Raw genomic sequence first — 27,062 nt, forward strand, 5'->3', positions numbered from 1 at the left:
TGGCCTACAACCCAGGCATGTGCCCTGACTAGGAATCAAACCAGTGACCCTTTGGTTCACAGGTCAGCACTCAATTTACTGAGCCATACCAGCCAGGTGTAATAGAATGTATTCTTTACAGTTCAGCTTATCTTTTTCCTAGTCACGTAGACACACCAAGTCAAAACCTGCTTTTAATTATTACACCTACGCCATCCTGAGCAACCACAGAAAATAATTAGGAGTAAACACCTTTCGGTATCAGAGGCATGAAATCTCCCACGTATCTACCTTAAATGCCTTGACACGTTTGCTGAGAATGGGTCCCAGATGAAAGGAGTTTCTGTCTGGTGGCCATGGTGGCCACACAGCCTCTTGCAGGACATGCGACCTTAACGTTCTTGAACCTGCCACCATTAAAACACAGCCTCGAAGTAACCAACACGAAGACTAATGAAGCAGAAACGCTGCTTTGGGTTTGCAAGACAGCTGGAAATGCAGCTCGTGAAAGGAGCACCCGGGCGTGAGGTGAGGGGGGCACCGACCTGGTTCGGGAAGCTCACCTGTTGGGTTTGCAGGGATGTCCAGGATGGTCTTCAACAGCTTCATGTCCTTAATGTTGTGAATGTAAATGGACTCCTCCAGGCACACCAGCAGCCTCTGTAACCACACAGACTCATCAGTCTACTGGATGGGTTCTGCCAAAGGGGACTGAGCAGATCAGAATCACTCATCTTTCCTCTACGTCCTAACCAGATTCTAAGCCTGAGAGGAAAAAGTTGGATGATGGATTTGAGGGTGATGTTTACGTACACACACGTGCACACACCCATGTACATCATTAGCGACCTGAACAGACACTTAAAATACAAGACCTTTAGAAATTTCACTTAGAAATTGAGATTTTCCTCCCTCCCTCCCTTGTAATTTCCCCTCTCCTTAAAATGAGGATTTCTGGACACTTCCTGACCAGATTCCCTTTGCTGTTTAGGGCAATTTCGGGTAAGTTTTTGTGTTCCTATGTCCATCAGACAGGCTCCTCTTTTTAAAATTGAATTTATTGGGGTGACATTGGTTAATAACATTATATAGGTTTTGGTTTTATATAATTCCATGATAGATCATTTGTATATTGTATTGTGTTCACCATCCCAAGTCAAGTCTCCATCACCACCGTTTACCCCCCCTTTACCCTCTTCCATCCCCCCACCCCCCTTTCCATCTGGTAATCACCATACTGCTTGGCTGTGTCTATGAGGTTGCTTTTTAAAATTTTTGCTTAATTCCTTCACCTTTTTCACCCAGCCCCACAACCGTCCCCTCTGACAGCTATCTGTTCTCTATCTATGAGTCTCTTTCTATTTTGTTTGTTAGTTTATTTTGTTCATTATATTCCACATGAGTGAAATCATACGGTATTTGTCTTTCTCTGACTGGCTTATTTCACTGAGCATAATACTCGAAGGTCCATCTATGCTGCAGCAAAAGGTAAGATTTCCTTGTTTTTTACACCCAAGTAATATTCCAGTGTGTACATGTACCATGGCTTTTTTATCCACTCATCTACTGATGGGCACTTGGGCTACTTCCAAATCTTGGCGATTGTAAATAATGCTGCAATGAGCATAGGGGTGTGTATATTCTTTCACATTAGTGTTTCAGGTCTCTTCAGATACGATCCTAGAAGTAGAATTGCTGGGTCGAAAGGGAATTCCATTTTTTGGCTTTGAGGTAACACCACACTGGTTTCCACAGTGGCTGCCCCAGTCTGCGTTCCCACCAACAGGGCACGAGGGTCCCCTTTTCTCCACATCTTTGCCAACGCTTGTTGTTTGTTGATGACGACCATTCTGACAGGTGTGAGGTGACATCTCACTGTGGTTTCAATTTGCATTTCTCTCATGATGAGTGACAATGAACATCTCTTCATGTGTCTATTGGCCATCAGTATGTCCTCTTTGGAGAAGTGCCTATTCAGGTCCTCTGCCTGTTTTTTAATTGGATTATGTGTTTATTTGTTTGGTGTTTTATAAGTTCTCAATAAATTTTGGATATTAACCCCTTATCAGATGTATCATTGTCAAGTGTGTTCTCCCATTTAGTGGACTGTCTTTTTTAGATGGTTTCCTTTGGTTTGAAAAATCTTTTTAGTTTGATGTAGTCCCATTTGTTTATTTTTTTCCTTTGTTTCCCTTCCCCGAGGAGACATATCAGAAAAAATGTTGCTATGAGAAATGTCCGAGATTTTACCACCTATGTTTTCTTCTAGAACTTTTGTGGGTTTGATTCTAACATTGAAGTCTTTAATCCATTTTGAGTTTATCCTTGTGCATAGTGTAAGAAGGTGTCTAGTTTCGCACCTTATCTGCCCAATTTTCCCCAAACCACTTACTGAATAGACTATGTTTACCCCATTGTATGTCCTTGTCTCCTTTGTCAAATATTAACTGACCATAAAGGCGTGGATTTATTTTGGGGTTCTCTATTTTGTTCTATCGATCTATACTTCTGTTTTTATGCCAGTACTGTGCTGTTTTGATTACTATGGGCTTAGAGTATAGTTTGACATCAGGTAGTGTTATTCCCCCAACTTTGTTCGTTTTTCTTGAGATTGTGTATAGCTATTTGGGTTCTTTTGTGATTCCATATACATTTTTGGAATGTTTGTTCTAGTTCTGTGAAATATATTACTGGTATTTTAACAGGATTGCATTGAATCTATAGATTGCTTTGGGTACTATGGACATTTTAATGTTAATTCTTCTTATCTATGAAATAGTATATGCTTCCACGTATTTGTATCTTCTCCCATTTCTTTCTTCAGTGTCTTATGATTTTCTAAGTACAGGTCCTTTATCCTTGGTTAAACTTATTCCTAGGTATTTTTTGATGCGATTGTAAACGGGATTGTTTTCTTAGTTCCGCCTCCTGACAGTTCTGTGGGTGCACAAAAATACAACTGGTTTATGGATATTTGCTTCATATCCCACTACTTTACTGAATTCATCGATCAGTTGTAGTAGTTTTTTGGTGGAATCTTTAGGGTTCTCTCTCTCACGTCATCTGCAAACAATGACGGCTTTACTTCTTCCTTTCCAGTTTGGATGCCTGTTACTCCTTCTCGTCTGATTGCTCTGTCTGGGACTTTCGGTTCCATGTTGTGTAAGAGAGGTGAGAGCGGACACACCCGTCTTGTTCCCGATCTTAAGGAAAATGTTTGTAGTTTTTGTCCATTGAGTAGAATGCTGGCTGTGGGTTTGTCCTATGTAGAGACAGTCTCCCTTTTAATGTTCATAACATTATGAACATTAAAGTCTCCCCCCTGTACAGAGGAGGGTTTCTTTGCTCTCTCTGGATGTCCCAACCTTCTGTTTTACCCCTTAATGAATGGTCAGATTTTAATCTCACTAAACTCTCCTCCAGCTCTACCTTTGTGCCCTTTCCCCATCCCTGGTAGAAACCACGGAGAAGCCCTTTAGCCCTCACGCAAACACCCTGTCCCCTTCCCACGCTCAGCTCCTCTCCCTGGGGGTCACCCTTCTCTTCCTCTTCAGTGAGACTGGGGTTTGGAGGCCCTTCCCAATGGCGGTGCATTCCACCCGGTGGAGCAGGCCACGGGGTTAACGTGCTGTGTGTGTATGGGAACAGGATGCATAGCTCAGTGCAGGGAAGCAGATGTCGGGGGCTGGGGGAGCTGTTGGGGAGGAATTTGGGTCCCAGTATCTCCAGCCTCACTTGGAGCAGCTGCCTCCTACCCCCGCACATGCCTGACTCGACTGCCCTCGAGGCTGGTGGATCTCAGACTTGGATGCGAATCTGAGCACCCAAGGAACATGGGCTGGACTCTCCCCAGAGATTCTGGTTTGGGAGGTGGTTCACTAAGCGCCCCAGGTGATTCTGACACAACCTGTGTTTAAGAACCACTGTTCTTGGGCCAGACTCTTTTATCCCAGGGAACAAAACTTGGAAAGGCAGGCACCTAAAACACTGCAAAAGAGCGGCAGGCTTTCCTCCTAGGAAAAGCCTGCTCCATTGTTTCCCAGCAAGACTCCTCAAAGCTCAGAACTAGAGACCCGCACTTGAACCAAGCAGAAAAATAACATGTAAATATCTTAATGTTAATTAAAGCACTGTGGCCACAGCTCTGAGGCTGGGTGCTAAGGAGCAACAAAATTCTAACCAGGTCTCAGAACTGATGACAAATTAGTGTTTCTCCACAGAGCACACATTCTCCGGTTGACCAAATCCCTTTGCCCTTTGCCAGCACTTACTGTGGTTTGGACTCTTATTACTCTACGCTTGTTATGTTTTTAGGTTTCGGATAGTCTCCCATAGCCCCTTCCAGCCCACACCCAATCCCCAGTCTACTGGAGCCTCAACACTTGCAGAATCAGCATCTTCTGCTAGCTTGTCTGACCTCGTCCGCGTCTTTTCCCCGCAGCTCTGGGGCCCCTTTGGCCAAATTTCAGGCCGCCCCCATGTTGGCTGCAGTTGAGAATTAAGCAGGAGGAAAACAGAAAGCATTCAGAGGGGAAGAGGAGGTACTTTGTCCTCGGTTCCTGTGACGGCACGCTTCTGGGATGGGCAGGGCCCTGCTCACTTGCTTCGTCTGACAATCACTCTTCAGTCTCAGCAGCACCACGGGCTGCCGGCCTTCGACTCAGCTCAGCCCTGTCCCTGTGGCTCTCACCGACTTTCCTAAGCTTTATCATTTCATAATTCCCTTTATCAATTACAAAATATTTACAGTGTCTGCCCTTGAGCGCCACAGACAGAGACTTAGCTTCAGGGGCTGGCTGTGGATGCCACATCTGTTCCCAGGGGCCCCTGTCATCCACATGGAGGGTGACAGCAGAGGACCAGAGGCCTGTAAAAGCTGTGTATCGAACAGCCTCTGGTGGGCTGTCTTTATTCCATTGGACACATTCCCTCAATTGAGCACCAGGGGAATCACATCAACTAAAAAGGCAAAATATCACCATTACTAAATAGTCTTCCTCTCTGCATATCTGAGGGATGCCCCCCACCATGTGGCAGGGAGGGGCTGCAGGACTTTCCTAAAGCAGAAGCTGTTGAGACCCAAACCCGAATGTTTTAAGACCCGCAAACCCCAAACATTTCCCAGACCTGTTCCAAATCATCTTTGTAGGAGCAGAAACGTCAAAGGAGGAGAGACCTGTTCAACCTGGGTTCCTATGAGCTTGGCCGTGAAGAGCCAAGGAGCCCCGGGTGCATCAGTGTCCTTTGGAAGATGGCGGCGGGGGTGGGGGGAGCCTTAAAGTTAATGAGCGTTACAAGGAGTGTAATGTGTGTTACGTCACAGTGACAGCTAAAGGCTAACAGACTTGGGCACTTGAATAATCCTGCCTTGTCCCATTGGCTAAAGAAAGTGTCAGAGAGAGAATAAGAGAGAAGTCACACAAATAAATGCCATAGGTACTGTTTGAGGGCTCTGATCTCTGCAGGGTATTTGCCTGATCGATCTTAAAAAGACAATCAGCTACCAGGAGGGACAGTTACTGTTCCTATACTGGCTGCAACTATTGTAGGGACAGTTCTGTAATGAGATTTAACATGTTCCCAACAGAATTCAGAGGGAGCCAAAGGATTGTACTTAGAATCCTTCAAACTGAAACCTCTCAAACTGCCTTTCCTCCCTTGCTAAGCACCTGGGTGTATTTTCTTTTTTTACTCCGGCTCCTCTCTGCTCACCACCCACCCCACCCCACCCCGTCCTATTTTTCAGGCTATTCTCTGCTTTACGCAGGCTTAACTGGATAGTCAATCAAAATACTTGATTGACTCCCAGAAATAATCTGTCCCTTACTATAAACTTAAGAAAGCACTTTGTCTTATTTATTTAAAAAAAAATAATCATCACTTAATAGTTTAGGCACAAACACAGAAGAAAACATTGTCCTCAGTGAATGCAACGATATCCATCATCCTGGGAATATTTAAGTGAACAGACAGAACCACATGGTCATACAGAGATCTATCTGTTTGTTTATTTAATAGGCAGACAGGAAACAGATATTTATGGAGCATTTTTCCACCAGGTCTTACAACAGTGAACACAACGGATACACCCCTGCTGTCCTCGTAGGATTTAAAATCTAGTTATTCAACGGAAACTCTGCTAATAACTCAAACACTTATTTCACAAGGCCTGGTATTTTTCAAGAGAAGGTGCAGCATATTTGAGATAAGAATAATCCTTCCTTGAACAAAGAAAACACTACGAGAACAATCTTCAAGTATTTTCTGGGTGGAAGTGGAAGCCTGAGACCCAGCACCTGGCCCACTGGGCATTTTTAGTGACTGGGCTCGAGAACCAACACAGGAGGACCACACTTAGTCCTCAGGAGCTTTGCTCTGAGCGGCACTACCACCGATCTGCAGTGAGTGCCGCCGTCAGGGGCCTGAATCAGACAGGCATCCCTCCGTTGAAGGTGTCCCTGCAGTAGCTCCGGGGAGAGTTTCAGAGCCGGAGGTGTGGCCAGCCTGCATCCGGAGGAGGGTTCACCTAGCCCCTGGCCAACATCCGAGAAAGAACAAGAGGCAGAAGGACTGGGGAGGACCTACCACTGAAACACATGCATGGAGTTGACTCTCTTTACCGCAGCCTCATAAAGTGAGGCCTGAGTATGAAAATCCCCTATAGAATTTGATGCTTGTTCTAGAAACACTCATCTTGAACGATACCCTTTGGTCCCAATGAGCAGAAAAACCTTCAATCTGGATGGATCGGCACTTACCTGCCGGTTTAGCCTTATGGACAGTATGTTGTTGGAATAGCTGTAATTACAGATCTCTGTGCCTTTCTTGAAGTGATAGACGTTCATTTGCCGTGGCTTTGTGCGACTGACCACCACCACCAGGCTGCTGGAGAAGAGGCGCTCCACGATGTAGACATCTGGGATTTCATCTGGAAGGGAGGGCGGTAGAAGTTACCTGGGTTTCAGTGCCCCCTTGGCTAGGCCAGGGACCCAGCGTTCTCTGGGTCCTGCTGACCAGGCACCCTTCATCAGGACACATTTGCAATGATTTTTCCTCACGGGGAAGCTTTAACCATTTCCAAATGTAACAGTTCCAAAGCCCTATCAGATATCTAAAGAAAATACCAGTGACCAGACACAAAGTCAGGATTTCCCAAGCTCCCACTCCAGGGCCCTCAGATGCCACTGTTTGCTCTAGGAAACATATTTGAGGGGTTCGGGCAATCTCCATCTACACTCTTCTCATCGAGAGGTTTCAAAGAAGTGACTACTCTGTCACAGCCTCTGCTTTCAGGATTCTTTTTGTCTCTGCTGCTGAGATGGGGACCGCCATGGGGGGCAGCGACAGAAGAGTCTGGACTCCTTCCCCATCGTGCTGCCCTCCAGGACCCTGTCTGGAACCCCTTTCCCACTATAAACAATCTGGACTGCGTTTTATGACCAGGGAAGTACTTCTGCACGCTGGGAGGAAGTACATTAGTAAGCCTCCTGAGTACCCATAGGTGGAGAACGTTTTTTTCATGCCTTTCTTATTCTTGGGCAAGTCCTGTAGGGAGCGGCACAGGAGAGAGACACAGTGAAATATTCATGAAAACAGCATAATAAAAACGATATCCTACAAACAAATGAGGAGCCCAATATATTATTTGCCAAATCACTTTCTTTTGGGGAAATCTAAAGACTGTATATTCTTCCCTATTTTGATGACATAGACCATTGCTTACTCTGGGACAATTAGAGTCACATGTCTAAACTGATATTTTAAAAAATATTCACTAGAAGTACTCTAATGCCTTCAATAGGGACTGCGTAAATGGGATAGTATTGTTTTATTAGAGCAAAGAACACACTTCCACAACCAAATGAACGTCACCAATACTCCACAGTGCCAATATAATGGGAAAAATCCGAACTGATCTCTTACTGTGACAACTATAAAAACCGACGACTGTTAATGTGTGTACATGAAAAGCCATCAGCAACATGGCTTCAGACAAAGGATTTCTTAATATAAAATGTTACCTAAGCTATCGCTACATCTAAGTGCTTCGTCGTGGTTTTGTTTTAAAGCAAGAGGTGACAATGATTTGTATTTCGATCTGAAAGATCCTGACTCCAGTTTGATGGCTAAGGGAGGGGAACGCAGAAAGCTCCAGCGCACCAGGGGTTAAAGTCTGGAGGGAAGATCTGATGTCCCTGGGGTGGGTCTCTCTCTCTCTCTCTCTCATTCACACACACACACACACACACACACACACAACTTACTGCTTCCATGGACTTGGTCCAGTTGCTCCACAGAACTCAGAGAAAACAGCTTATACCCAGCTTTGGTTCCAATTGCTAGGGATCTGTGGGAGAGAAGGACAGCCTGGGAAGGACAACAGGTACTGTGTTCCAGCTCAGACCTGCCTGGAGACAGGGCCCCTTTCCCTCTCACTTCACAGGGGATAGGTAAACACACATCCTCAGGGGCTTGGGTACTGGATAACTTTCGAACCAACAAGGCACACCTTGTCAGGTGGACGGGCAAGGTAAAAGGACAAGGTCAAAGACGACTACACAGAAAAATGCGCAATGGCTGAGAGACAGTCCATGGGCTGTGATGTCAAGTGAAATGTCGAACCTACAAGAGACCATGTTTTCCCAGCTGAGCAGAAATAGGAAAAATGGAATGTTTAAGAATATTCGCCATGGTTCCCACTCCCAACACAATTAGGGGGCTCCTAGTTGTTTGAGAGGTACTTTACCAAGAGGTAAACCATTTTTTATTCCCCTGACGACCTTTTTTTTGGCTTAAAAAGGAAATACAAGTTTAGTAGACATAATAGGTCATATAGGTCATTAGTAGGCAAAGCTTAATAGATGCTTCCTTTCATTTTTTCCCCATGAAGCATTCCCAGACACTTTATACCAGTAGCTCTCATCCCTGGGTGGATGTCAAACTCACTTTGGAAATTCACAACAGCAAAAATACTGATGACTGTCTGCCCCTACTCCCCCAACCCTGATGTTTTCTCATTCATTGGATTTTTAACTAATCTATTTATTTATATTTTAGTTCAAGAGCTCTAACATGCAGCCAGGCGTTGAGAATGCTGCTTTATACCAACCAACAAAACAAAAACTAAACACTTAATCTGGGACAACATGGGCTAAAAAAAACCCGCTTAAAAATTTTTTCACTTCTCAATCCATAGATAACAACAGAGTATGAACCCAGGTTTTTGTTTTTGAGTTTTTTTTTTCTTGGCCTCAGGATGAAAGCAAATGAGTCTGTTTTGTTCAGCAGCTGGGAATCCCCTTCAGCTTTTTCCAGAGTGAGGGACCGAATCTGACACAGAAGACACTGAGAACACCAGTCTGACCCTGGGGACCTCCATCCTGGGAAAGCGGGATGTCCCAGCTGAAAGGGACCTTAACATGGTCCTCAGTGGACCTACAAATGAGTCCACCTTCCTCATTTAAAACAAATACATGAAAAGGCGAGATTTGCTCTTCACAGAGAAGCATGTACTAAAATAAGCAGCTTCCTGCGACAAGCCCAATGCCATGGGTCTTGTTTCACTAGCCTAAAAAAGAGAAGGTCACGTGATCTTCCCTGGATTATTTTCCTACCCAATCATTTGTTCTTCCTTGGGACATGCGGATGAGTGACTACAGTCAACTTGTAATCAGCGAGGCAGTGGCTCCGGTTCCTTAGGCCTCCTGGCTGCCCAGTGTCTAAACTGGCGTGTTAGACCTTGGCTTGGGAGAAGCGGTTGTCTTGGCATCCGCAGCTACAGCCTTAATGATGACAAGCAGCAACTGGAAAGACAAGCCAGCCGCATCTCAAAACCTCCCAAGTATACTCTGTAGTTACTGTTTGAAATTCTTTTCACATAAACTTTTCCACATGCAGGCGCACTTAGTTGTAAACAGAGGTTTCTAAAACTTGTGAGTAATGAAAAAAATGTTGTAACTAGAGTCTTATAGTATTAACCAATACACCTGACAATTTAAAATAATTTCCAAACGTCTGCCCTGCTCCTGGAACAGACGAATTTTACGTATAAGAAATGGTGGTGCGATCACTGTGTATGTTTTCAATGATTAATCAATGGCTACCAAACTCTCCAAATCAAGGAATTCAGACAAAAACCTTATTTTATCCATAGAGCTTTTTTTTTTGTAGGAAAATTCTCCTCACCTCTTGTGGGCAGTGTTTGAGATAAACATACATCACCAATCAAATGAAAAAAAAAAGCACCCAAAATGTGTGGCACAGTGGCAAGCATGATGTGTAAGTAAAAGAGGCTGGTGACGGTGGGTCATCTTCACCCCCCTTCTCCAGAAATACTAGATCTTCTACACAGACTACACTTAGAGAAAGAGTCACACTGATACACCTAAATGTATTTGGTAAGGGGCTTGACTTATTTTAAAATTCAATGTCATACCCTGTGTGGCTCAAAACAACTGACCGTGACAAAAACTTTTATTTATAGGTGAGACAGCGCTGCCCAGCAGAGCCTTCGTCCAAGAAAATAGAACCAACTGTAGGGACTAAGGAAATTAACTTCCCCAGCACCNACCCAAAATGTGTGGCGCAGTGGCAAGCATGATGTGTAAGTAAAAGAGGCTGGTGATGGTGGGTCATCTTCACCCCCCTTCTCCAGAAATACTAGATCTTCTACACAGACTACACTTATAGAAAGAGTCACACTGATACACCTAAATGTATTTGGTAAGGGGCTTGACTTATTTTAAAATTCAATGTCATACCCTGTGTGGCTCAAAACAACTGACCGTGACAAAAACTTTTATTTATAGGTGAGACAGCGCTGCCCAGCAGAGCCTTCGTCCAAGAAAATAGAACCAACTGTAGGGACTAAGGAAATTAACTTCCCCAGCACCCTACGGTTTGGCAAATAACATTCTTATCCAACTGCTATGAAAGCCTGGCTTAACCAGAATAAAGATGAAAATAATCTAATAAACAAGGCTACAAAGCAGAAATTGGAACATTCACGAATAAGCAAACTAACCCCCTTCCTTAACCTGTGTTCATTTGGGAAGGAAAATACCCAGACATTTCAACAGCCATCCCCTCTTGCAAAATGTTTCTTAGGAAACATCAGAATTTTATCTAGACTGTCATTTTTGTGAACTATGGGTCTCAACTGTGAGTGAATCCTAAAAACAAGTCAGTGAGTCACAAATGACTTTTAAAAAAAAAGGAAACAGAAAATACCAGAGGGTATCACCCATCAGAAGGGCAAACACCATTTTGTGAATCATTTTTTAGTGATATTACTTGTATATGGGTATTGGGTGATGTTGTAATATATATTTCTTATTGTGGGTTGTGGTGGGAGAAATTCATAGTTATGCATCTAACTAACCAAGATACCCAGTAACCAGATTACCTGATTACTAATAGTTTTGTTTTTTTTTTAAACAAAGGCATACTGTTTGGCATGGGTGTATGTAAACAGAAACGCAAAGGGAATGGAAGCCGGAGTTGCTGATGACGGTAAGTGGGGGCCTTAATTACCCCCACTGAATGTTCAATATTAGCATAATCCAGTCACAGGCCAAAAGCACAAGCCTGAAGCTGACTACAAACAAGGAACACAGCAGAAACTGGTACAGCAGGAAGTGGGAAACCGGGAAGAGGCCATTCCTGCCTGATGTACTGGGTGCACATTCTAAAGAGATAGTTCCAGAGGGTCCCCGGGGCTGGCGTCTAACAATTCCGTGGAAAGAGGGAAGGAAAACGACGTCTGCGTCCAAGGGACGGAACCCTCCAGATGCCTGAAACACAGTCCAGGGAAATCCCAGCTCTCTGGCCACAGCCCAAACGTGACTATCAGGGTGAAACATTAAAAATCCACTAAAAAAGCAAGAGTGAGTTCATGCTCCTGGGGGAAAGCATCCCGGGGCCGAGACTGGGCTCATGGGCTCGGAGAGGGAGTTTCGGCCTCCGCCGAGTGGGCTGCGTGAAAACGCGAGAAGTACGGAAAGGTTTCTGACATCCAGAGGAAGCAGACTAGATGCCAGCGCTGGAGCTGGGACGGAGGCTGGCCTGCCCGCAGGGATAGGCTGCCTCTTTGTCGGAGGCCCTGCCCAGATGCCACGTTGAGATGCTCAAGGACAAATGGGAAAGTTTTTCCTGGACTCCCAGCTTCCTGGGCCCCAACCACTACGCCTTGGGTCAACTTCCAACCTGCCCCTCCCCTCCCATCTCCTTTGTTTTGGCTTCTGCCCCTCCTTCCCAAATCCCCACTTCGGTCACCACCCACAGCCCCCATTCCTTCAGCCCTACTTCGCTTGCTAACTTTCCCCGTTTATCCTCGACCAGCCTCTCCTGGCTCTCGGCCTGAGCAAGGAGGGTTGTGGGCACCCAAATCCCCTGCTGGCGGCGGAGGAGGGTGGAGGAGGGTGGAGGAGATGGATACCTAGACCCAAACCAGACGCGGACAGCCGCCGCCGTCCCGCTGCCGGCCTTTTGGGGCACAGGCCAGAGCCTGTTGCTACAAGTTGCGGACAGGACAACACCTCTGGCCGCCACTTTCTGTCCCCCACTTCCCGGCCAGGCAGACTCCGCCGCTTACGTGAAGTCCTGGTTGAAAGAGAAGCAGCTGAGCGCCGCTTCGACCCCGCCCGGGGGGCCGTCCACGGCCTCGGCCTCCATCGGGGGCTCGACCCGGGTAAGCCGCAGGTCCGAGCGGGCGACAGCCACCTCAGCAGCCCGCTGGCGCCGGCTTTAGGGGCCGGGTGGCCAGCCCCTCTCCTCCCTAGCCCCGCCCCGATTCCGCTTCGCTCCGCCCCTCCTTGCTTCGGCCCGGCCCTCCTGATGTTGCCGCGGTTCCGGCTGCTATTGGCCACGAGCCCCCGCCGCGGCGTACTCTTGACCAATTGGCGACAGTTGTGGGCGGACCCGCCTAATTTAAAACCCGCCCCCCACTCCGTGATGCGGCTCGCCATTGGGCAAAGGCTAGTGATGCGGGGCTTGCAGGGCACGTGGTGGTGTTTTCATTGCCAGAGACCCTGGCGAGAAGAGAGAAAGGAGAAACGTGTGCAGCTGGGGCGGGGCCTGCTGGTTCCAGCGGACGGGCGGACGCTCTGGATCCTACCCCACCCAATGCCCCATCGTGTGTAACTCTTCGTCTATTAAATGTACAGAGCTAAGTAGAGAGCATTAGACGCCAAAGCCCCACCCTTTTGTAGAGTCAGCAAGCTGCTTTGAAAACGTTTCTAAAACGAGGATGTCAAGGTCAGACAGATAAGTTATCTTACCCATTGCACTTGCAACACTGTATTAACTCGTTGAATTCGTAGAAAACTGTGAGGAAAGGATAATTATGCCAATTTAAAGAAGCGGCAACTGAAGCCCGGAACTGCTAAACAATCAGAATGTGGGTTTGTCTGATTTCAAGATTCATGCACCAAACAACTCTGCTAGACAGTATTTGACAAAACCTTTTTGGTCTGTAGCTGAAAAAAAAAATGAAAGAAGATGTGTATAGGATTTTATGTGTATAGGTGTATTTTATAAAAGGTATGATGTCTTGAATTCACAATTCAAAACATGTAGTTCGAGATGACAAAGGGTCTCTTCTCACAAGCTAAATACATGTTATCATGTGGAATTACTGGCGCAGTTTATGAATCATTGGCTTTATTAGTTCTACTGGCTTTGGGTTTATTTAATTCCTGATGAATTTTTAATTCATGCTTTTCAACTTTTAAGATAAAATGGTATTTTTCCTGGCTGGTGTAGCTCAGTGGATTGAGTGCGGGCCTGCAAACCACACGATCACTGTTTGATTCCCAATCAGGGCACATGCCTGGGCTGCAGGCCAGTTCCCAGTAGGGGACTCACGAGACTCCATACATTGGTACTTCTCTCCTTCTCTCCTTCACTTCCTCTCTAAAGATAAATAAATAAAATCTTAAAAAAAATGAAAAAAAGATAAAATGGTATTTTAATCATTGTTATATCACAGCACTTCAGATTGGTATAATTCAAACTTATCTATTTTGTGATGTATATAAATTTGGACATAGAATGAGAGAAGAGCCCCGAGAGCCCCGTTTTGACCTAAGATTTTCTGTTTGGGTTTTCGGTTTTGGTTTGAAATGCAAATAGAAGTTTCTTCTCTCAGATGGTGTAAAAATAGTTCATCTCATAGATCCACAATGTGTGTGGTTGCTCTTTAGTTGATTGTGAGGTGCTGTACAGCATCCTAAGTGACGAGAGCCCTGTCTGGATGCCTTGACTGCATCATCTTGTGACCTCTCATATCAAAGGTGCTTTCCTCCTCCCTCCCAGCTCAGTCAACTGCTTCAGTCCTTTCTCTTCTATTTAGAATACCAAGGGTATGGCATGTTGGGTGCTAGGTTGCTGGGACAATTACAGGAAGTGCCCAGCAGACTTTTAAAGTGGAAGTTGTTATTACCAGGAGTTTGGGCTTTGTGGGGTAGAATTGGGAGCTGGTGTTAGTTTTTGAACAGGGGTGTTTCATGGTAAAAGCAGTGTTTTAGGCAGATAAACTCAGCCAAGGTGTGCAAAACAGATTAGAAGGGGAAGGGGGAGGGAGGAGGAGCCTAGATGAATATGAAATTCTGGGAGTGAAAGAATGTGAGAGACTATTATGCTATGGGATGGCAGCAAGGTCACATAGGTTAGGACAAACTTGAGATTCTTTTCTAATTGAAATATATATGACATGTAACATCGTATAAATAAGGTATATAACATGTTGATTTGATACATTTATATATTGTAATATGATTGCCGTGTAGCGAGAATTAGCACCACTACACCAAGAGATATTTTGAGATAGTGCTGTTCAACGGAAAGATAATGTGAATCACTGATGTGAACTTCACATGTAATTTTACATTTTCTAGAAGTCACATTAAAAAGGGTGAAAAGGGCCCTGGCTGGTGTAGTGCCAGTCTGCCAACCAAAGGGTCATCAGTTTGATTCCCAGTCAGGGCACATTCCTGGATTGCAGGCCAGGTCCCTGGTAGGGGGCAGGCAAGAGGAAACCATACATTGATGTTTCTCTCCCTGTTTTTTTCCTTCCCTTTCCCTATCTGTAAAAAATAAATAAATAAAACCTTAAAAAAAAAGCTAAAAAGTCCCTGACCGGTGTGGTTCAGTGGTTTGGGTGTCATCCGGCAAATCAAAGGTCACCGGTTCCATTCCTGGTTAGTGCACTTGCCTAGGTTGCTGACCAGGTCCCCAAGAGCAACCAATCAATGTTTCCCTCCCTCTCTTTCTCAGCCTCTTCCCTACTCTCTAAAAATAAATTAAAAAGATCTTTTTTAAGGGTAAAAAGAATTGGGCAAGTCCATTTATTTAATATTTTAAAATTTAACCCAATATGTCAAAAATATCATTTTAATAGGTAATCAATATAAAATTATTAATCAGCCAGTTTAAATTATTATTCCTGTATAAGTATTTAAAACCCAGTGTGTCTTTTTCAATTGCAGCCTATCTCAACTCACACCAGCTAGGTTTTAAGTGCTCACGCGGCTAGTAGCTGTCTCAGTGCTCAGTGGAGTTTGGAGAGCATCCACCACAGGGCAGGGTGACACTGGGGAAGAGGGAGTGGCAGGCAAGCAGAGGGAAGAGCTAAAACAGATTCCACGGCTAGGAAAGGGGCAGTCCGTTGTGCTGCTTTCAGGTGCTTGGGCAGGTGTTCAGGGAGACTCATTGAGTTTCAGACTTGTCCAGGGAGCAGAACTGAATGTTCATGGGAATTGAGGTTCCGGTCCTGAGATGTAGATACAGAAGAAAACAGGTCGCCTTCCCAGCCCCACCCTTCCTGTGAATAATGATCCACCTTGTGCGTTTCCTGCCGGGTTCCTGGTCCTCCAGCCAGCGCCGCCCAAGTGGGAACACCATCTCAGGGCTGCCTCATCTGCTTTGCTTTTTTCCCCAAGACAATACAGGAATCTGTATTTTAATGTAAATTTATATTTCTATAAATCTATGTTTAATTTATATGACTATATTTACATAAATCTGTGTTTATTTTAGATTGGCCTATAGTTTTATGTAAAAATTTAAAACATTGACAACTAATTCTTATTTAAAAAAAGAAAAGTAACACTGTGTGGCCAGGCTGAACACATCAGCTGGCTGCATGTGGTTTGTGGAGGGCCAGGGTGTGACCTCTGGTAGAGGTGAGAAGCCTCTGTGAGGGGCTCCTCCCTCACAAAACATTCCCAGATGGCCATTCACATAAAAAGCCAAGGAAAGGGCTATAAATAAATTCAGAGGTGCCGAATTCAGTTAATGTCCGGGTGAGTTTTGTTTTACTTTTTAAGTCCTAGTCCTTGTTCTATAACTTCTGTGGGAGTGGAAACTCCTAATTTGAATGTTGGGCATATTTATGGCATCTTAATTCTTCCACATTTCTTGGAACAGAAATTTCACTGCTAAGTAACAGAAGCCAACAACATTGGGGGAGGGGAAGGTGAACACAACACTTGACGGCAATGGGAACAAGACTTTTTCCTTTTTTCCAATAGAAAATTCCTAACTGTCTATCTTTTCCCAGACAAAATGTCCATTTCCCCCCCCGGGAAAAATGTTGGGAGAGCAAAGCTGGGCTCTATGAGTCAAACATCTTTGGCCTAAGAAATTGCAGAGGCCCCACTTCAGCGAATGGGAAGACTTCCTATTTGGATACAATCAGGTTGTCATTGAAAAATGTTGACTGGGGAGCAAGCAGGGCCTTCACAGGGGAAGTAGGGAATGAGACATCCTGTCTGACGCAACCCTCAGGCCCCACGGTATGGCTACCCATCACACCCAACTGTCTATAATTAGAGTAACTACTAGGTGAGCAAACACCACTCCTGGCCTGGTCTTCTTTTTATGACATCTATTTTTATAAAATCAGGTCACAGGAAATAATCTCCTTTTGCTTTTCTGATGTTTTCCAGCACTCAGAACTCGTGCTGAAAGAGAGGCAAACCATAATGGACAAAAGTGTGGTAGGACTTGGAGAGAAAGCACAGGGAGGAAGGGCCTGGGGTCAGTACAGAACAGGCAAGTCTTGGGGCTGGGGGACAGGTGAGGGAAGCTTAGGGGGCCAGCCAGACCCGTTGTAGGGTAAGAGGGGGAGGTTGACAGCAGGGTGATTTCTGGGAAAGGACATGATCCCGTCGGATCGGCGAACAGCAAGTCCCCCGCCAGAAGTATGGCTGAGCAGCAGGCACCTTGGAGCTTTTTCCTTTCTAATCCCAGGCACAGTCCTTGTGGGAGGGCATGGCTGCAGGGAAGGAAGAGTCTTCTGTACGAAGAGTGGAACCATTATTTCTGGTCTCATTGATTTGAGGGTGGGGGACAGAGAGCAAAACCAACAACCATGCAAATATTCCTTGTCCAGGACTTTTCCTTTCAAGGGCAAGAAAATGACATTTCATTGAAGAGTGAGCTGGTGTATTTATCTTCATTTTTCTTCCCACATCTGTCTTATTTTTGCTTCCAGGATAATCTTCCTAACCCTCCAAGGCAGGTCGTAAGTTCTCCATAAATACTTGCCGATCAGTTGGTATTTGTGAAGACAGTAGCTTTCCATGTGTGCATTTGCAGACGTAGCGTGAGCTAAGGGTCTATTTATTATTTGAGACAACACAGAGAGGCTCAGTTGTGGAGTTTTGGTTCTCTGGGACATGGGAAGACCAGCTGAGATTACAGAAAAGGATTCAGCAGGTCAGCCTATCACTGTGAATTAAATTTTAGAGTATAACTGTAGGTGCTATCTGAAAATGGAAAACAGAAAGCATGGCCTGAAACCTCATACACCTTCTCATTTAATGCTCAGTACATCTGCCCTGTTCCCGCATACTTTATTCCAACCACAGAGCTGCATACACCAAGTCTGAGAGATGCTGGGGAATTTGCTAAAGGTCCTGGGCCGTTTGTGATGGAGCTATAGTTTGTACCCAGTCCCCTTCACCCCCTTCCGCGCTGCCTCTCAGACTGCTGTGGCTCAAGGCTAGAAAGAGAATCAACATCTTGCACTTCATCCTATCCTGGGACAGAGAGGCCAGGGGTGGAGAGTAAGAGAGAGCACTGTGCTAAGAGGGTCAGCCACAGGCCAAGTGCGAGGGGGCGGCTTTGGAGGCCCGCAGCTTTCAAAGGCGACTGACGCTTTTCTTGTTTGCCAGGAATATTACTAGTTTTTCAAAACATCATTTGTTCCCAAGAGAAGGGTCCTAGTTGGTACGTGGTTCCGTACGACTCTGGGTTTCTTCTTAGTCCAGAGAAATGATGAAGAGTATTATCCATTTCTCAGACTCCACCCCTGGGGAGGAGGTGACTGAAAAGGCCTCCGGGGAGCGGGGACTGGGCTAAGAATCTCACGATTCCTGGTGAGCAGCGCCATCTAGTGGTCTGTAGTGTCCGGTTCCAGGCGGGTGGGCGGGCCTTGAAAGACTGGCTTGAGTGAGAAGATGCGGATGATTACAAACCCTGGGAGAAGAGCTTCCGAGGCTCCCCAGATGTTCTTCCAAAACTTCTTTGCTGTCTACACATGGGAAACCCAGACGCCTCCCTTACTGCTTCCAGGGTGGCTGGAGGAGGAGGCACGATAGATAGGAAAAGAGGTCAGAACGATAATGCTAGGGAAGGCGGTTGGGGGGTGCTGCCCCACCCCCGCCCCCCGCCCCCGGACATTTTGACTTTTATTTGAACAGGCTCCCTCAGGCAGCTGTGCTGAAAGTAAATGGCAGGTGTCCTGGGAAATTCCCAGTTCACTTTAGCCCGTTAAAACTGCCAGAAGGCCCAGCATGGCCTTTGTTTAACATCGTTTAACAAGCACTTCCCAGGCGTAATTAGACCTCCTTCTTCCCGGAACACCCACTAACTTCTTGTGGGACCCCAGAAGGTGGAAATCAGCCTGATCTGTGATGCCGCCGCCGCACGGGCACAAATAAGCCCAGACGTTAATAAAACCAGCACTGACTGGGAGAGCCTAGTGGTCTTTACCAGCAGGTGCGATCAGCCCCCGGCGTTTCAGGGCCACTTCCTATTGCAAACTTCTGCCAGTTCATAGTGGCGACGCTGCACCCCGCTGAAAATGTCCTGTGTGCCAACTGGAAAACAGTGCGTGATAAGTGGAACGGGTGAGGGCTGTATTGTGAAATCTTTTAAAAATAGTTAGTGTGTGTTATTTTTATGAGTTGCCTCTCATCTGGCCGGTGCCTCCTGATGTTAACATTTCTGGCTGAACACTTGTGCTGTGGGCCCTCTTGGCTCAATCAGGGCTCCATACCCTTCCCTCCGGCCCTGGGCCTCCCTGGACTTTCTTAGGCTGTACACAGATGACCAGGGAGAGACCAAACTGGTTGCAGACTCAGCTGTGTACACTTCCTCAACACGCCCGAGTTGTGTGAATGTGTAAGCGAGGGCGACCCCCAAAGGCAGACTGGCGTCTTTGAAAGCTCACTTGGCAACAGGAGTGGAGGCTGCTGTGGAAGGATAGGGAAGCAGAGCTACCGACCAGGCGGGCAGGCTGGTGCATCAGCCCGGGTTGGAGATAATTAGGCTTGAACTCCAGTGACAGCTGGGGGGTGGGTGGAGGTGGAGGCTGTGGGCCGTGGTGGCCTGTTAGACACGAGGCTAAGGAGAGACAGGGAAGCATGTAGACTGGCGGCCAGGGTCAGCTGGGCTTTCTCTGGCATGAAATGAGGTTGTACCAGTGGTTACTCACACCTCCCTAGTTCTTGCCTCTCCCTTCAAAGCCATCCCCAGTGATTGCCGAAGTCCCTGGAAACGTCTCACACACGCAGGGACCTGCTCTATTGGGTGTGATCGCGTGCTGGTTTGTCCCTGTGATAAAGGCCATTGAGGACGGTGCCTCACTACTGTCAGGACTGTGGCCCATTGTGACCACACCAAAGTTTTTTGTCCTCATGCTTTTCCTGCTTGTGTGGAAGTGATCGTTCTTGTTTCCTCCCATCTGTGCTACCCTGGGTGTTGATAGACATCTGTATCCAGGGGGCAGGCGGATGTGGGGCCGAGAAAGACATTGTGCAGAGGCAGTAGCTGAAGCCCTGAGGTGTGGCAAGGGGTCACGGAGGCTGCGTCAGCTGCTGAAGAACTGGAACAAAACGTCTCGCTTGGCGTTTGGAGTTTTCCTTTGATTTCAGAAAAAAAGGTCAGAAAGGAGGCGGGTGCGTGTGGGCTGGGTGCGGGCTGGCTGCGTGCGGGCTGCGCGAGGCAGCTCCCCTTTGCTCCCGAGTGAGAAGCTCTGTTGTTACAAACCGAAAGGCGAACCGGCCATCGCTCATCCGCTAAACAGAGGGCTCCCGTTTGTGTGATCTCAGAGAGGGCGCCTCCTCTCTGCCGTCTCCTACTTCCCCACCCATGACGAGCCCGTGAGAGGGATAAAAAGCTTGCGTGGGCGTGCTTTAGACGTTTCATTATTTCTTGAGGTCGCAGATGCCCTTTGGAGGGTTTCTCGTTTTTAATGGAAATTTGGTGCCAGAAGCTCTTTTGGAGCCTTTAGGAAAGGTACCAAGAGGCCGAGACGCATCTTCCCTCTGCTTTCTGTCCGGGGATCAGTCCCCACGTGTGGGCCTTCGCGTCAGTCTCTCGCTCCAGATGCCCTGTGCCTGACCCCAGTCTCCGGAATGTTCCGCCTGCCTCTGACTTCCATCCCAGGGCACGTCAGCACTTCTGCTGACGCAGAAGATGGGATCTCTTTTCCGTGAGCTCTTGAAAGAATCCTGCTCGGGCAACTCGCAGGGCCTGGTGGGAGGGTTGCTTTTTAGAAGGAGATTTGTCCCCCACCAAGGACAGAAATTGCCTATTTTGTACCATTTTATGCGTTCACTGTTTGAGTGGCACTCCATTCTTCTTTCACTGGAATCCACGAACGCAGTATAGATTCTTCGGTCCTCTTGAGCTGGGCATGTAATTGTCCATGATCATAGAGTCACATTCCTGTCTCAGTACCTATGTATTTCCTTCCGTGCAGTCCCCCCAACCTGAAACCACCGTGTTCTTTTCCTGGTCTGTGTGTTCCCTGTCTGTTTCCTTCATCCAGCAAGTAAGCTCCACAAGGTCAAGGTCTCCTGTGTCTTCTCCCAGCATCCAGCGCAATGCTTGGCTGCATAACAGGGGCTCATGAAATATTTGCCAACTGATTGACTCACAGAAACCATCACTTAAAAAAATCGCACCAACATGATCTTTCCATTAACTTCTCATAAGTGTTATTCTCTCTGCCTCGCTTCAAAAATAATGCTGTCCGAATTGAATTAGTATTATCACCAAGTGTCCGTGAACTATGCAGTATTAATGGCTCTTTGTTTTACACTTTTTCAAATCTGTTCAATGTCTGGCTGAAGAGAAAACAGCTGGATTCTCACAGCTGGCTGTGCATTCAGCCTGTGNATATTTGCCAACTGATTGACTCACAGAAACCATCACTTAAAAAAATCGCACCAACATGATCTTTCCGTTAACTTCTCATAAGTGTTATTCTCTCTGCCTCGCTTCAAAAATAATGCCGTCCGAATTGAATTAGTATTATCACCAAGTGTCCGTGAACTATGCAGTATTAATGGCTCTTTGTTTTACACTTTTTCAAATCTGTTCAATGTCTGGCTGAAGAGAAAACAGCTGGATTCTCACAGCTGGCTGTGCATTCAGCCTGTGTTGCTATCACACACCACGCAGGCTTCAGAAATCCCCACTGTGCATCTGTGAGTGGGAGAGAAAAAGGCAAATAACGTCTTGGCATTATTTTGAAAATACCTTTGTCTTCAGTGATGCCCCAAGAGATTCTTGGGTAGCCCCAGGCATCCTTGAAGCACAATGTGAGAATAAATGATCGATGTTAATAGGGAAGAATACTTTTCTTGCCTTTGAACTACATTGCCTTTAAACCCTGTATCTTCCTCTTCGACATCCTTTCTTAGCTCAATATTAAAATACATTTGTATTCCTCATGACTGTGTCATTGCCAAAGGTAGCCAAGGTGCGTACTGAGTGATGAGCCATGGAGAAGCAACCCCCAAATGAACAATTTGTTGCAGTCAGAGGCATGCAAATGCCAACAAAACCATCAATAATAAAAGCAGTTACTGAGTGTGTACTACACGCTCCGTATTTTCCAAAGATTATTTCTAGTCTTTAGAACACTTCCAGGTAGGAATTATTAACCTTATTTCATAGACAAAGAAATGGAAGCTCAGAAAACTTAAAACGGTGTATCCCCAAGGTCACCAGATTAATCAGTGATGGCGTGGTGACTGCCAGGTTCAAGTCTCTGTTACCAAAGAGACATGTGTCTTTTACCCTCAGTTGGTAGATTACCACAGCACGTTGCAGGGGGAGGCACTAGGAACAGTGAAGAGTCCACTAGGCAAATTAACCTTGTTATTTTTCACAAACCAATCAAGAAATGTGGTTCCTTTCTGTTTTCTCTCAGTGATGTGTGTGTCAAAAAAAGTCAATGAGTTTTTGTCTGATCTGAAAAGGAGCACACCTACAGCAAAAGGTTGAAGAAGAACAAAATGCCCTTGATAGAAGAGGCACCACGTTAACTGCGACACACCTGTAGGTGCAATTCCGTGCCGTCACTGAATGAATAAGACAGTCGTCCTGCGGGTACAGGCACCGAACCCCTGCGGACGTGTGTTGCTATAGGAAGAAATAAGGTAGCATAAGGCCTGTTTCTATTGGAAAGTGTGTGTGTGGATGTGCACATGTAACTGGCTTCTTACAGGAACTCAGTGGAGCAACTCAAGGAGACTGCTTATTGCTCCGTAATCGTAATTGCAGAAATTGTGGTGTGGGCAGGTCCCCTGTTTTCCAGAGCTTCAGGACAGGAGATACGTCCCTCTCAGAGCTAGTTCAACACCTCGGAGCTCTTCTCTTCCTCTTTCCCCACCTCCTCTTTCTCCCGAGTTGGAGCCCGGAGATGGGATCAGCAGGAGAGGGGAGCCGTCTTCAGCACGACCGACAGCCCTGTGGTTCTTTCCAGCCTCATACTTTCCATTAGGGCAGCTCTCCAGATGTCTGCCAAAGTCTGTCTCTCTCGTGGGTCCCGTTTGTGGCTACTCAGAGGCCTCTCACCGGACCCTCTGCTGTGCCTAGTTCCTAAGGTGAGTGACCTCTTGGGGCTCCTTTTCAGCTTCTCCCCGCACCCCACCCCCATGCCCTTCCACAGCCTCTGTCTTCTGCGGCACTGGAGGTGGCATTGACTCCTTCAAGATGGCTCCAGCCTCACCTGGTGACTCCTGCAGCCTCTGTCCTGTAAGAAGCGGGCACTAGGCTCTGAGTTCGCATCTTTCTCGCTCACATTCTAGGGGACACAGCCAAACTCCAGAGAACTTCCCTGCTGTCTCTGCCCAGGCACCCGGTGGGGAGCCTGCAACCCTGTACGGCCCAACCAAGCTTCCAACCAGGGCCAGGGACATAATTTGCAGGTAAAAATGGAGAAGCAGGGCCCTTCATTCAAAAAGCAGGAAAAAAGTGCCATCAAAGGCACTAAAATGTAAAGCTATTTTTTCTTTCGTCTCTATTAACTTTTTAACAATTGAATTTATTGGGGTGATATCGGTTAATGCAATTATATAGGTTTCAGGTGTACAATTCTATAACACATTATCTGTGTATTGTACTGTGTGTTCACCACCCCAAGTCAAGTCTCCTTCCGTCACCATTTATCCCCCTTTACTCTCTTCTTCCTCGCCCTACCCTTTTGCCTGGTAATCATTGTTGACTGTGTCTATGAGTTTTTTTTAAAGCTATTTTATTTACAAATATTTTATTACGATAAAACCTCATGGAGATAAGAGAGATACACAAGTACCAACATAAAGTTACACCCTACCAGAACGCAAAAGCAAAACAAAACATTTTGAGGTCATCCTTTATATAACACAGTAATTTGTTAATGTAACATCTTGACTGATCATTGGGTTTTTCTGGTTCACTTTTCTGTAAATTTATTTATGAAGTCATTCATTTTATACTCTTAGGAACTTTGGATTTAATCGATATAATGGAAGCTGTCAGCTGCTCTTGGCAGACGCCACATGGTAAATCATTCTTAATTTGGAGAAGGATTATTTTGAAGATGCCACTGTACAAACTTACCTTTAAACTTAAACTCAGACTTACACGGAGCCGATTAGCATGAAGAGACAGAACTACTGAGCCAGCTGCCAGCCTACCTGCCGACCAACCCATCGAGTGCCCTGTGTGTTCTGAATGTTCATTGTTGGTTTCTGGGAAGATGGGGAGAAATTGGAAACAGTCATCCCCAGGTTCACTGCCATTCACAAAGACTTGGAGATGAGGGGGGTGAGGTGGGAGGCAGCTTACTTTTTATTTGTCTGATTTGCCACTGTTTGGTGTTTGGAGCACGGGCAGGTAGTACTTGTTCAATTTAGAAAATTGTTAACAAGAAAAGGCACACTTGGAAAGACATGCCCGCTGCCTGAAAATCTTAGCTGTCAGTGGTCCACTGATAGTGTTCTGATTCTTGCTCATCTTTCTAATGCCATTAAACCTATTTTTACATTTATTTTATATGATGCATAGCCCTATACAGTCCAGCAGCTTCGACTCAGCCACCAAATGTTAAGCCTGGAAAATGTCCAAACTTCGAGCATTAAGTCAGATCTGCTCTGTTTTTTCCTGGGCTGAGCCTTTGGAAAGGCAGGTGTCCGCTGTCATTTCCGTGGCTGTTTTTAAAAAGATGAGGTGTGCTCCCTAAGGAGTGACAAGGGTGCCGACAGGAGGTTAGTTCCAACGCTGGACATCCCATGCGGGTGCAAGGAGGACTCAGAGCCGGGTCGCCAGGACGGCCGTGCCCCAGGGGCTGGCCTGACCTCTGGCTGCCTGATGTCACACATAGTGAGAAGGCTGGCAGCGGGCAGGGCTGCCTCCGGTCCTGTGATGAGCGGTCAGCGGGGCAGGAAGTCAGGTGGCTGCTCACTGTAATGCCCCATCAGGGTTTCTCAATTGGCTCATCAGATAAAAGCCGCAGAACACCAACGTTTGAAACCAAACACCCAAGTTTTCCTATTGCTTAAATAAGCACCTACAACATTTAAAAATGTCTTTTAGAAATGATGGAATCTAAATTGGATGTATTTCCATAAGGACAGGATGGTTTAACATTTGCACAGTAATACATTTAATGCAATTATAACGTATTAGTGGGCTGATGAATTTCAAATTCACTCATGATAAAAATCCTCAGCCAGCTGGAGAGAGAAAGGAAGTTCCTTATCCTAATTGGAAGTATCTACTCAAAACTTCTAGCAAATAGCATACTGACTACAGAAACGTGGCAAGAATAAACTCAGACAAAGCACAAAACAAAAATATAAACCTTTGCATCTTTTTCAAGTTAAATGTATAGGTTTATTGAGGGGAAGGCAGCACTTTTGGGGTGTCCCTGAATAATGATATGCCTTTCCATTTGTTCCAATCTTCTCTTGGGTCCTTCAGGGGTGTTTCTGGTTTCTCCATGTGAATCTGGCATTGTCCTTGTTAAGTCTATTTGTTCTGGTCTTTGTCACACTGCTACATCTTTTTTCAGGCCATGTGGTTAGGTATGTATAAGTATAGAGTCCTTCCCAGGACATTACTCTTTTATCATTATACACTGTCTCTCTTTATTCCTAATACTCTTTTATCTTCAGTTCTGTTTTATGTCCAATATTAATATCGCATTAGCTTTCTCTCTTTTTTTTTGCTGCAAAAAGCTTTATAGTTTGCATTTGGTCCAGTGCGTAGGCAAGGGCTCTAGGGTGATTCAGGGGCCGCAGGGAGAGGCTCAGGCAGAAGCAGGACACCAGGGGGACCCCGAGAGACCCCTCAAAGGCCTCTGGGCTCCCGAGGCTCAGAGTCGTGCTTGCCGGTGAGTGTTTGGAAGAGACTGTTGCCCAGCCCAGCCTGGGGCCTGCCAGCCCTCAGAGGTGGTCACCCGTCACTCACGTTTCACTTGTTCCTCCAGGAAGTGGTTCTGCAGAATGTCACCAAGAAGGGGGTCTGTGCCGGTTGAACCCAGGGCACGCAGCTCCGAGAAGGCCTGGGTCAGGTTCTTCTCCACGGCCATGGCGGTCTCCACGGTGGCCCGAGTGCCACCCACTCACAGTGGGCTGGCTTCCGCGCCTCCTGGAAGAGCATGAGGCCAACGCGCTGGTTTTGCATTTCCTACAGATGCTCAGCGCCCTGCCCTCGCACTTCTCCCGGGCCAGCTGACGGAAGCTGTGGCCCACGCCCTCCAGAGCCACATTCTCGCAAGAGAAATAGAAGCCCAGAGAGAGGTGGGTGTGGGAAGCCCCCAGAGGCAGGGTGACCAGGCGGTGGACAGCCGCCTCCACCGGGGTGGAGTCATTCTGAAGCGCCTGGGCGCTCCAGGGTGTTCAGCAATGAGACCGGACGGTCAAAAACAGTGTCGGCGGGTCTCAGAGGCTGAGGATGGCTGAGGTGGTTCTGAAGGTGGCCAGTGGAAAAAGGGGTTGGAGGGAAGTGGGAGGCTGGAAAAGGGGCGTCCCCAGGTCTGCTCCATCCAAGCACTTTTGATGCGTGACAGGCCTGGGAACTCTGGAGGGTACTGCAGGGGTCTCTGCCCAGCTGGAGCTTGCTTTCAGCTGGTTTTACCTAACACATCTCCCATTGTTTGCTTTCAACTTTTCAATGTCACTTTGGGTCTACCTCTTATTTATTTTCTTGAGGTATCATTGGCAAATAATGTTACATTGGTTTTGGGTATACAACAATATAATGATTTGTTATTTGTGTATACTGTAAAATGACCACCACAATAAGTCTAGTTTATACCCTACACTACATGTGTGTGATGAGAACTTTTAAGATCTAATCTCTAAGCTACTCTCAAATGTGCAACACAGCATTGCTAACTGTGGCCACCATGCTGTGTATCATACCCCAGGACTCATTAGATTATAACTGGAAGTTTGTACCTTTTGACCCCTGCACCCATTTTGCCCCCACCCTCTGCCTCTGGCAACCCCCATTCTGTTCTCAGTGTTTATGAGATTGTTGGGTTTTTTCAAGATGCCACATATAAGTGAGATTCCCTA

General features: G+C 46.4%; 2 protein-coding genes across 2 annotated transcripts in view; one reads left to right on the top strand and one right to left on the bottom strand.

The window, feature by feature from the left end:
* ARSG (arylsulfatase G) overlaps nt 1–11,526 on the top strand; it is a 131,549-nt gene extending 120,023 nt beyond the window's left edge. The window contains exon 12 of the mRNA XM_037069789.1: nt 11,421–11,526. Within this exon, the coding sequence (XP_036925684.1) occupies nt 11,421–11,485 (65 nt within the window). The 3' untranslated portion in view covers nt 11,486–11,526. The remainder of the gene's footprint in view (nt 1–11,420) is intronic.
* The window catches only part of WIPI1 (WD repeat domain, phosphoinositide interacting 1), a 32,121-nt gene extending 19,370 nt beyond the window's left edge, over nt 1–12,751 (bottom strand). The window contains exons 1-4 of the mRNA XM_037069792.1: nt 12,572–12,751; nt 8,244–8,326; nt 6,738–6,907; nt 543–639 (exon numbers count right to left, since the gene is read on the bottom strand). Coding sequence (XP_036925687.1) covers nt 543–639; nt 6,738–6,907; nt 8,244–8,326; nt 12,572–12,651 — 430 coding nt within the window. The 5' untranslated portion in view covers nt 12,652–12,751. The remainder of the gene's footprint in view (nt 1–542; nt 640–6,737; nt 6,908–8,243; nt 8,327–12,571) is intronic.
* Between the last annotated feature and the right edge of the window lie 14,311 nt (nt 12,752–27,062).

Source organism: Sturnira hondurensis, unplaced genomic scaffold (assembly GCF_014824575.4).
Source record: "Sturnira hondurensis isolate 20B ecotype Veracruz unplaced genomic scaffold, ASM1482457v3 Scaffold0018728, whole genome shotgun sequence".
Classification (NCBI taxonomy): domain Eukaryota; kingdom Metazoa; phylum Chordata; class Mammalia; order Chiroptera; family Phyllostomidae; genus Sturnira; species Sturnira hondurensis.